Source organism: Hemiscyllium ocellatum, chromosome 1 (genome assembly GCF_020745735.1).
Source record: "Hemiscyllium ocellatum isolate sHemOce1 chromosome 1, sHemOce1.pat.X.cur, whole genome shotgun sequence".
NCBI classification, from domain to species: Eukaryota; Metazoa; Chordata; class Chondrichthyes; order Orectolobiformes; family Hemiscylliidae; genus Hemiscyllium; species Hemiscyllium ocellatum.
Window position 1 is genome coordinate 64,323,526 of NC_083401.1, and position 12,149 is coordinate 64,335,674.

Here is a 12,149-nt window from a genome sequence, read left to right on the forward strand (position 1 = left end):
AACTACAGTAAGCTAAACTTCAGTAATTAGGAAGCTTCAAGAAACAATAATTCTGGATAAAATTAATAGTCACATAGTGTGTGTTAATTAAGGAGAATCAGCATGGAGTTCTTGAAGAAAAATCATGTTCAAATAACTCACTTCAGTTGATTGATAGGTAACAGAAGACTCCATCTCATACTATACTAGTGAGCAAAATTAGAGCTCATGGAATAACAGCAACAGGAGCAACATGAAGACAAATTAGTGTGGTGTGAGGAAATGATGAGGAACAGTTCATCAATGTTTTTTCAGACTGAGGTAGATTTAGAACATAGAACATAGAAAAGTACAGAACAGAACAGACCCTTCAGCCCACAATATTGTGCCGAGGATTAATCCTAATGTAAATTAAAATAACTTACCCTATGCACCCCTCAATTCACTGCTGTCCATGTGCATGTCCAGCAGTCGCTTAAATGTCCCCATTGACTCTGCTTCCACCACCACCGTTGGCAACGCATTCCATGCATTCACAGCTCTCTGCGTAAAGAACCTTCCTCTGACATCCCCTCTATAACTTTCTCTGAATATCTTAAAACTATGATCCCTCATGCCAGTCAATCCTGCCTTGGGGAAATGTCTGTCTATTGACTCTATCCATTCCTCTCATTACCTTGGGATATTGGGAAAGTTAAAATCACCCATAACAATAACCCTGCTACGTCTGCATTTTCCAAAATCTGCCGGTCTATGAGTTCTTCAATCTCTCTACTGCTATTAGGTGGTCTGTAGAAAACCCCCAATGAGGTTGCTGTTCCCTTGCTGTTCCTAACTTCCACCTATACTGACTCAGTAGACAAACCTTCCTCAAGAACCTTCATTTCTTTAGCTGTGATGCACTCTCTAATGAGCAATGCTACACCTCGTCCTCTTTTTCCACCCTCCCTGTTCTTTTTAAACATTCTAAACTCTGGAACATCAAGCAACCATTCCTGCCCCTGTGAAACCCACATCTCCATTATGGCCACAACATCTTAGCCCCGAGTACTGATCCATGCTGTAAGTTCGTCACGCTTATTTCTGACACCCCTTGTGTTAAAGCAGACACACTTTAACCAATCCCTCTGTTTCATCATGTGAGAAACCTTCCCTATAGATTCACTGCATCCTGTCACTGCCCCATCTACAATTGCCCCCCTCTCAGATATCTAGCTCTGATTCCCACCCCCCTCGCCAAACTAGTTTAAACCTTCCCTAACCACATGAACAAATCTCCTACCCAGGACATTTGTGTCCCTCCAGTTCAGGTGCAACTCGTCCATCATGTACAAGTCCCACCTTCCCCAGAAGGCATCCCAATGGTCTCGGTATCTGAAGCCCTCCCTCCTGCACCAGCCTCACAGTCACGTGTTAAGCTGCATTCGCTGACTGCTCTTCACCTCACTATCCCGTGGCACCAGTAAACAAATCTGAGATCACTACTCTACTTGTCCTGCTCTTCAGCTTCCAACATAACTGTTTGTAGTAACTTTTCAAATCCTCAATCTCTTTCCTGGCTATATCATTGGTGCCAATACGTACCATGATTTCTGCCTGCTCACCCTCCCCCTTCAGAATCCTGTAAACCTGATTGATGATATCCCGGATCCTGGCACTGGGGAGGCAACATACCTTCTGTAGAGAGAAATCAGAGTTAATGTTTCAGGTTTAATGACACTTCCTCAGAACCAAACTGTTGGCACTGCTATTTTTCCTGATATATATTAATACATGAGCAAGGAGATTATGTTGAACTTGCATAAGACATTGTTTTTGCCTCAGCTGGAGTATTGCGATCAGTTCTGGATAACACTCTTTAGGAAGGATATGAAGGCAATGCAGAAAAAGTTGACAAAAATAGTTCCAGGGATGATGAATTTCTGAGGAAGGATCACCAGACCCAAAATGTTATCTCTGATTTCTCTTCACAGATACTGCCAGATCTGATGAGGTTTTCCAGCAGGTCCTTCTGTTTTTGTTTATGAGAAATTTCTGTACGGAGATAGATTCAGGAAGCAAGGAATGTTATTTTTGGAGAAGACACAGCAAGGTGAAGATCTGATTGAAGTATTCAAAACCATGAGAGGTATCGACAGAGTAAAGAGGGAGAAATTATTTTCACTAATTGCTTCTACTCCCACTTGAAATATCAAGAAAATAAAGATTTAAAGTGATTAATAAAAGAAGCAAAAGTAACATAAATATTTGATAAGATGCACACAGTGACTCACTAGCTACTGCTTGAGAGTAAGGTGGAGACAGGTTCAATTGAGGCAGGTTCAACTGAAGTCAGATGGTTATTCGATAAAAAAGGAATGTGCAGAGTTCTGGGAAGAAGGCAAGTGAATGGCTCTATTTGAGATGTCCATTTGGAGAGCTGGTCCAGGCACCATAGGCCAAATGGTCTCCTTCTGCACTGTAACAATTCTGTGAAGAATATAAAATTAAATCAGTATTGTGACATAGTCAATAAATTTAGAGAGAAAAATATGACAGGACCATGTGGCACCTCTCCTGGCCTGAGACCAAGGCAAATACCTTCTCAGGCAATGAAACTTTGGAAATGCAGTTAACTATGAAGGAATTTAATCTATGTACATAGGAACATACAAATAGAAGAAGGGATTTTAGCCTCTCGTACCTGTTCTCCCATTCAGTGAGACCTTGGCTGATCTGTGATCTAACTCATGGATCTGTATTTTTTTCAAATGTTCTCTAATACATTTGGTTAACAGAAATTGCATCAGAAATAAAATTAACAATTGACAAAATAACAACTGACAACTGCAGGAAAAAAATTTGAAATGTTATACAAGTGTTTCTTAAAGTACACTTACAAAAAGTCTGGCTCCAATATTTAGTCTGTGCCTAATAGTCTTAGATTACCAATCAGTGGAAGTAATTTCTCCTCAACACCACCATCAGTTTTCCTTCAGGAGGTGATCAAATCATCACTTTATTTTTAAGATTCCAGGGATTACAATCACAATTGTGTAAATTCTTTTCTTAATGTAACCCTTGCAATCCAGTTATCATTCTGATAAATTAATACTGCTCCCCCACCCTCTCTAAGACCCTTGTCCTCCTTCTAAGATGTGACGTTCAGGACTGAACACAGCTCTGCAAATGTGACCTGACTAGGGCTTTGTATGTGGGATGACATCTAACTCCAGAGTGTCCCACTTCTCTAATTCCCAATGTCAGCACTCCAGTAACCATTTTGATTACTTTTCTAACTGTTCGTAATATTTTAATCATCTAAGCACATAAACTGCTAAGTTCTTTCGGTCTTTAGTGATTCAAATTTTTTGGCATTTATTGCTTTTAGGTCTAACATTTGTTATTTTGTAGCTGTAGCTTGTAGTTCAAGTTCCACTGTATCATGTGGAATGTGCTATGAAAGGGCATGGCTGAGAACATCCATTAGACTCCCTGCTTCTCTCGTTCACATTTATTTCCTCTCCATCCAGAGTAAAGTGGATCTTTGTTCAGGTTGTACATTATGTTGTGATTAGTCTGACTATTTTTGCCTTTTGAAGACTGTCAGTGCTCTCTTTCTGTGTCTCCAGGTTGAAATATATGCAGAATAGTGAAAGGACGTGCATTTCACGACCACCCTGTTCAGACAGTTAAATGTGAAGCTGATTGTGATAGAGGGACAAGCTGAACTCAGAGACTCTCCCTGTGTGACCCCGGGCTGACCTCTGACCTGCGAACCGGATGTGAACTTTCAGGCCGGTGGGAAGATGGCGGCCGCGGAGCCGTGATCTCGAAACAGTTTAAAATATCTCCGTCCGCCTGGGCCTGGGAAAGGAGCCAGTGACTTACCGAGAGGGATGGGCGACACGGAGAAATTCTGCTATGTTTACAGCTGCGACCTGGATATTAACGTCCAGCTGAAGATGTGAGTGAGTGTGTGTGTGAGGGAGATGGGGATGTGGGAGAGGGACCCCGGGGGGTGGGGGGAGAGGGACCCCGGGGGGTGGGGGGAGAGGGACCCCGGGGGGTGGGGGGATAAATCAAGCGACCATAAGATTTGGGAGCAGAATGAGACCATTCAGCCCACCCAGTCTGCTCTGACACTAGATCATGGCTGATATGTTTTTCAGCCCCGTTCTGCTGCCTTCTCCCTGTGATCCACTTACCAGTCAAGGAGCTGTCTATCTCTGTCATAAATACACTCAATGACTTGGTCCCCTCAACCCTCTGTGGCAATGACTTTCACGGATTCACTCCCGTCTTGATGAAGAGATTCCTGCTCATCTCCGTTCTAAAGGATTGTCCCTTCACTCTGAGGTTGTGCCCCCGGGTCCTGGTCTCTCCAACTCACGGAAGCATCTTCTCCACATCCATTCTGTCTTGGTCACTCAGTATTCTGGTAAGTTATAATCAGACACCCCTGTCCTCCCATCCTTCTAAATTCCATCAAATCAGACCCAGGGTCCTCAACTGCTCCTCATATGACAAGCTCTCCATTCTGGGGATATTTCTTGTAAAACTTCTCTGGAACTCCACCAATGCCAGCACATCCTTCCTTAGATTCGGGACCCAAAACTGCTCACAGTATTCCAAATATGGTCTGACCAGAGATTATACAGCAGCACATCCGTACACTTGTGATGAAATCCTCTTGAAATGAATACTAACATTCCATTTGCCTTCCTAACTGCCAACTGAACTTGCATGTTAACCTTAAGAGAATCTTGAATTTGGACTCTCAAGTGCCTTTGTACAATCATTCCTGCTTTAGAAAATAGTCTACACTTCTTCCTACTGAAATGTATAAATGTATGTACACCTTGCCACGTTGTAATCCATTTGCCACTTCTTTGCCCACTTGCCTAGCATATCTAAATCCTTCTGCAGCCTCTGGCTTCCCGACTGCTTTCTCTTCCTTCACCTTTCCTCACTTCCATCAATGTCCTTAATTCTTTCATCCAGATCATTAACGGTGGCTCAGAGGTTAGCACTGCAGCCTCACAGCACCAGGGACCCGGGTTCAATCCCAGCCTCGGGCAACTGTCTGTGTGAAGTTTGCACGTTCTCCCCGTGTCTGCGTGGGTTTCCTCCAGGTGCTCGGGTTTCCTCCCACAGCCTGAAGATGTGCAGGTTAGGTGAATTGGCCACACTAAATTGCCCATAGTGTTAGGTGCGTTAGTCAGAGGGAAATGGGTCCGGGTGGGTTACTCTTCGGAGGGTCAGTGTGGACTTGTTGGGCCGAAGGGGCTGTTTCTATGCTGTAGGGAATCTAATCTCATCAATAACATGAATGGTTTTAGTCCCAACATAGGCCACTGTGGAGCTCCCTTAGTCACTGGCTGCAATCCTGAAAAAGACCCCTTCACTAATACCTTCTGCCAGTCAGTCAATTGTTTATCCATGCCAGTACCTTGCCCCCTAACATTATGAGCTCTTGTCTTGTTTAGCAGCACCTTGTCAAAGGCCTAATGATACAAATACATCACATTAACTGGTTCTTCTGTCTAATCCACTCATCACCTCTTCAAAGAATTCTAACAGATTTGTCAGTGGTATTGAGGAGAGAGGAAGTTTGAGTGGGATGTGCTGAGTGGCAGCAGAATTGACAGGTGATTATGAACAGAGACAATGGATGCTCAGGGACAAGACCACAGCCCTGGACTAAGTGGTCTGGATTTGTCCTCTTATTTGTCCTGCACTTAGTCCAGGCAGTGACAGATCCTGGAGCAGGTCCTGTTTATCACCCTCAGTTGCTGACACTTAACCACTCTCTTTCATTCTTTCATCTTTATTAAGTATTTCTAAGTAACGTTTCAGAATGCGGATTACTTTTAGACCATGGCAATGAGATAAATCCAGGCAAAATATTAGGTCAATTTGATTAATCCATGTGGAAAGATCCTTTCATTCCCATTTAGCCTTTAATCTTTGATCTGATTTGGATGCTTATCCCACATGCTGATCATTAAAATGCACTCTGTGTTGTCACAACTCCCTAGGGTAGTATACTAGAAATTAAGCCCTGCTATACTTGGAGTTGTCACAAAAGATAAAGATTTTTAAACATATACAAAACTATCCAATATATCTGATTTTCAGGTACAGAAACCTGCTCCATTATTTCTGGATTTAACAAGCATTATTATTTGTTGCAAATAATTTGACTCCAACTACAAGTAAACAGATATAAACAGTTGGTATGTGTTATGAGGAAAATCACCAGTCTCAGAGTCAGGGTACAATGGTGGAGTGTATTGTACAAGGAAATACCTGAGCTCTGGGGAAGGAAAGACACCCAACAGCACAGCAGTCAGCTGCGATTCTTCTCTCCACCTGGAGCACATGTCAAGATACCTTTATACATGTTGTGATACAATAGGGCAGTGATGAGATTATTGTCTTTGTCTTTGTAACATGATTTGCTTATGGCAATTGTTGCTGAATCATTGTTGGTTTTGATATAGTCATTGTCAATTCCAGCGCAGCCTTTGCTAATTTCAGCGTAGTTATTGTTAGTTTCAATGCAAACATTGTCAGTTTCAGTGTCTGCGTGGAAGTCCATTGCTATAGTAATGGACACTAATCGCTCTTCCTGAGAAGGACAATTACTGCAGCCCTGGCTATTAGACTTTTAATTGAGTCTGTATCAAGCTGTTAGCATTTCTATCAAAGATGTTTGCTGAACCCAGGCACTTTGGCGGGCAGTGTTCGCTACTGTGTATTCTCTTCCCCCATCCGCTTTAAATTAATCAACTAGATTGTGAGTGCATTGTGCTGGCATTCTGGTGGCCCCAGGCAGTGTCTGTATTTGCTCTGCTGTCTCTCTCCATATTGTGGTCCGGCAGTCATCTTATGTGTTAAGTGGCCAACTGATGACTCAGCGGCCATCTTATGCTAGTCCATGTACCTAGTGTCACCCTATCCCGTGCCTTCTCCCTCTTCACTCCCCCCTTTGTGGTCAAGGAGATGACTTCGGAGATCTCCCGCAGACCACACAATTTACATGTAGATGTAGGTCATCTTAGCAGCTCCTCCTTCCGAGGGGTATCATGAGATGCGAATTTCGTTGGGGGCTCTTCTGTGATGACACTCGCTGCTGGTACAGTTCTTGTCAGTAGCTCCTTACAGCAGAGCTTTAAACATCTGATGCCCACAGAACATGCCAGCATGAGTGCAATGAGGAGAAGTATCCCCAAATAAGGTCCCCTTTGTGACGACCCCCCCCCCTCGAAAATTATCTAGCTGGTCTTGAATATTCTTGATGGCTTCTGTAATGTTCTAAGAGGCATCAATAACATGGGTGATACAATTGTCACCAATAATTATACAAACTCCCCCTTCCTGTTCTAATTGATAATCTCCCATGTAATGTGTCTGCTGTGTGTAGAGTCTGAGTTCAGCCAACTTTGTATTAATTGCTTCCAGAGCTTTTGAGGTATTATTGTCTATTAGTTAGGCCACATACAAGGTACTGATTGAGGATGATCAGCCATGATCATAATGAATGGTGGTGCTGGCTCGAAGAGCAGAATGGCCTACTCCTGCACCTATTGCCTATTGTAATTTCAGTTTTTAGTGCTGATGACCCCTGCTGTGCCCCCCCAGATGGAGATCCCAAGAATCCATATCCCAATGATGACCCCAAGTAGTGGGGAACTACCAGTCAGCACAGAACTCCTGACTGATGGAGCAGGTCCCTATCCTTCTCTGAACATATCCCTTGCTGGGACATGGTACAGTAAGGGGTGCAACTGTCCCTACTGCGGGAGGTCTGGGGTGTCTGTCGCATAAGTCCCCTTAAATAGAAAAACAAATCCCTTCACTGTAGATGAATAGCCCCATGACCTTCCTGACTCCCCTAACAGTGGCAGGTCATGGCGTCTGTTGGACATACACTGTCCTGTCCTTCCATGTGTCTGACCACCCACGTTGCCCCTAACCCCTGCATTAAGCCCCCCCCCCCCGCCCCCACTAAACTAGTGAGTATCAAATGTGTATGTCCATGTAGCAGAGCTGACATGGGTGCCATTGCACTGATCACATGAATTATCTACCCATGGTCACATTGCAGCAAACTTGTTCGCTGCAGGTGAACTGTCCCCTAGTGACCGTACAGTGCTAATAAGTGCACTGAGTCTGGACACGAGTCATTTTTGGAAACAAGAACACAAATGCTTCCCCTTCCCTGCCCTGTGAAACAGAATGGGTATTTACCCCCCACTAGGCTGGGGGACCCGGCCCCATGGGCCAGTGGTCCTGTTCAGCTGTACACATCTACCCTGGAGTCTCTGCTTGTATTTCCCTATCTGCCCTTTACACAGTGCTTCTCAGGTGTCTTACTATATACATGTCACGAGGGGTCCACAGCGGGATGGCCACAAATAGGGATTCCCCGATCGCACCAGTGGGCAGCAGGCAGTTCAGTTCCCATGCATGCTGAGGTGGGTTTTATGGAAGAAGTTATCCTCAAATCCTGATCTGCTCCCAACAGTTGTGACACATAAACACAGTGAAATACATACAGGTATATACATTTTGCAGCCTTGGGTGACCACTGCAGAGTGAAACTCTCCCTCATTATTACAGAGGATGTGAAAATCCTTGCTGGGATCTGGCAGCCTTAACCCGGTGGCCAATATGAGTTGAGTTTTAAGCTGACTGTTTGCCTCTGCCGGTTCTGGCCCCCAGGTTACAGATTCTAAGGAGGGCTTGCCTCCTTTAATTAATCTCTGGGTTGGGTCAGCCAATTTTGTGAATTTGGAAATAGAGCTCTGACTGTAGATGAATAGCCCCATGACCTTCCTGACTCCCCTAACAGTGGCAGGTCATGGCGTCTGTTGGATTGCCTTCTTATGGTCGTTGGGCAGTTCTGAGTCCCTGAGATAAGACTGGTGTTTTGCCAATTTGTGCCTTTCTAGGGCTGACGTTTAACCCTGTGGTTGCTGATTCCTGCAATGCTAGACATAAAGCTTCCTGGTGTCCTGGCCTGGATTCAGAGGCAATTAGGATATCATTTACACATGGGAGGGCAGTGCTACCCTCTGGTAAATCTACTCTCTTCATAATGTTGGTCATCATACTGTGAAATATGTTGTGGTTCTGCTCGCCGAGCTGGAAGTTTTTGCTGCAAACGTTTCGTTCCCTGGCTAGGGAACATCATCAGTGCTGTTGGAGCCTCGTGTGAAGCGCTGCTTTGATGTTTCTTCCGGTATTTATATTGGTTTATTCTTGCCGTTTCCGGGTGTCAGTTTCAGCTGTAGTGGTTTGTATATGGTGTCCAGGTCAATGTGTCTGTTGATGGAGTTTGGGGATGAATGCCATGCTTCTAGGAATTCTCTGGCTGTTCTCTGTCTGGCTTGTCCTATGATAGTGGTGTTTTCCCAGTCAAATTCATGTTGCTGGTTGTCTGAGTGTATGGCTACTAGAGATAGCTGGTCGTGTCGTTTTGTGGCGAGCTGATGTTCATGGATGCGGATTGTTAGCTGTCTTCCTGTTTGTCCTATATAGTGTTTTGTGCAGTCCTTGCATGGTATTTTGTAAACTACGTTAGTTTGGCTCATGCTGGGTATTGGGTCCTTTGTTCTAGTGAGTTGTTGTCTGAGTGTGGAAGTTGGCTTGTGTGCTGTTATGAGTCCTAAGGGTCGCAGTAGTCTGGCTGTCAGTTCTGAGACGCTCCTGACGTATGGTAGAGTGGCTAGTCCTTTTGGTTGTGGCATGTCCTCGTTCCTTGGTCTATCTCTTAGGCATCTGGTGATAAAGTTGCGTGGGTATCCGTTTTTGGCGAATACCTTGTATAGATGTTCCTCTTCCTCTTTTCGCAGTTCTGGTGTACTGCAGTGTGTTGTGGCCCTTTTGAATAGTGTCCTGATGCAGCTTCGTTTGTGTGTGTTGGGGTGGTTACTTTCATAGTTTAAGACTTGGTCTGTGTGTGTTGGTTTCCTGTGTACCCTTGTGGTGAATTCTCCACGTCATCAGGAATACACACATAGACAAAGAAGAAACCATGGTATCATTCGACGTGACGGCACTGTTCACTTCAATTGACAAAACCCTAACCAGAGAAACAATAGCCAACCTACTGGACATACATAACAGAACACAGGAGGCCGAACCTATCAACAAGGACGGCATACTTAAACTACTGGACCTGTGCCTCACCACACACTTTACATTCAACAATCGGATATACGAACAAATCAACGGAACACCCGTGGGATCACCAATCTCGGGACTCATAGCAGAGGCAGTTATGCAAAGGTTAGAACATACAGCCATACCACAAATCCAACCCAAACTCTGGATCAGATATGTTGATGACACCTTTGTAATCATCAAAAACACAGATATAGAAAAAACACACCGAATCATCAACGCCACACTCACAGGAATCCGATTCACACGAGGAGAGGAAAAGGATAGCCAACTCCCATTCCTAGACGTGTTAGTAGAGAGAACAGCCAACGGAGAATTCACCACAACGGTACACAGGAAACCAACACACACAGACTAAGTCTTAAACTATGAAAGTAACCTCCCCAACACACACAAACGAAGCTGCATCAGGACACTATTCAAAAGGGCCACAACACACTGCAGTACACCAGAACTGTGAAAAGAGGAAGAGGAACATCTATACAAGGTATTCGCCAAAAACGGATACCCACGCAACTTTATCACCGGATGCCTAAGAGATAGACCGAGGAACGAGGACATGCCACAACCAAAAGGACTAGCCACTCTACCATACGTCAGGAGCGTCTCAGAACTGACAGCCAGACTACTGCGACCCTTAGGACTCATAACAGCACACAAGCCAACTTCCACACTCAGACAACAACTCACTAGAACAAAGGACCCAATATCCAGCATGAGCCAAACTAACGTAGTTTACAAAATACCATGCAAGGACTGCACAAAACACTATATAGGACAAACAGGAAGACCGCTAACAATCCGCATCCATGAACATCAGCTCGCCACAAAACGACACGACCAGCTATCTCTAGTAGCCATACACTCAGACAACCAGCAACATGAATTTGACTGGGGAAACACCACTATCATAGGACAAGCCAGACAGAGAACAGCCAGAGAATTCCTCGAAGCATGGCATTCATCCCCAGACTCCATCAACAGACACATTGACCTGGACACCATATACAAACCACTACAGCTGAAACTGACACCCGGAAATGGCAAGAACATCCATCAACAGACACATCGACCTGGACCCCACATACAAATCACTGCAGCTGAAACTGACACCCGGAAGCGGCAAGAACAAACCAATATAAATACCGGAAGAAACATCAAAGCAGCGCTTCACACGAGGCTCCAACAGCACTGATGATGTTCCCTAGCCAGGGAACGAAACGTTTGCAGCAAAAACTTCCAGCTCGGCGAGCAGAACCACAACAACGGATACCTGAGCTACAAATCTTCAATCAGATTTTAAACTGTGAAATATAGTGGGGCTGCTGTGGAACCCTGTGGCAGGTGAGTCCACGTGTACTGCCTGTCCCTTACTATAAACATGAATTTATTCTGGGACTCGGGGTGTAATGGAATAGACCAGAAACCGTTGGCTTTTTCTAAAACAGTAAAAAGCCTGTGCGGGGAGGCCAAACTGTTTTAGATGGTGAAGGTGTCTGCTATAATTTGTACAGGACTAAATAAAGTAACCCCCAATCAACAGTGTGCCTGTAGTTCCCATCAGGCTTTAGTACTGGCCACTTTGGGGAATTAGTTGTACTTGTGGTTTCTTTCAGGATTGCCGGTTTCACTAGTTCTTTCACTACCTCCACAACTGCTTTTTCTGCTTTGGGTTTTATTGGGGCTTATGCTCTAGTCTGGGTACCCTCATGGGGTCAATGTTAGCTAGACCTGTATCTAACTTTGTTTCTGCCCAGGCTCTGGGGACGGGGGTTGCACATGGCTCTGAATCCCCCCTTTTTGAGGCTGCAGGCTAAACTGGTGACTGTAGCCACTTTAATAGTTTCAAGGTGACTTGTAAGTTTCCCAATCTCAGTCTTCTAATCGTCCTCTCTGGGCCAAATCAATTTCCCTTTTGCACAATCGATTAGAACATTATATTCTCTCACGAGGTAATTTCCCATTATGGTGCCCTCGTTATTTTGGCATATATAGAA

General features: G+C 44.5%; 1 protein-coding gene across 1 annotated transcript in view; it reads left to right on the forward strand.

The window, feature by feature from the left end:
- The first annotated feature begins 3,748 nt into the window (after positions 1–3,748).
- pik3c3 (phosphatidylinositol 3-kinase, catalytic subunit type 3) overlaps positions 3,749–12,149 on the forward strand; it is a 131,611-nt gene continuing 123,210 nt past the window's right edge. The window contains exon 1 of the mRNA XM_060829750.1: positions 3,749–3,925. Within this exon, the coding sequence (XP_060685733.1) occupies positions 3,858–3,925 (68 nt within the window). The 5' untranslated portion in view covers positions 3,749–3,857. The remainder of the gene's footprint in view (positions 3,926–12,149) is intronic.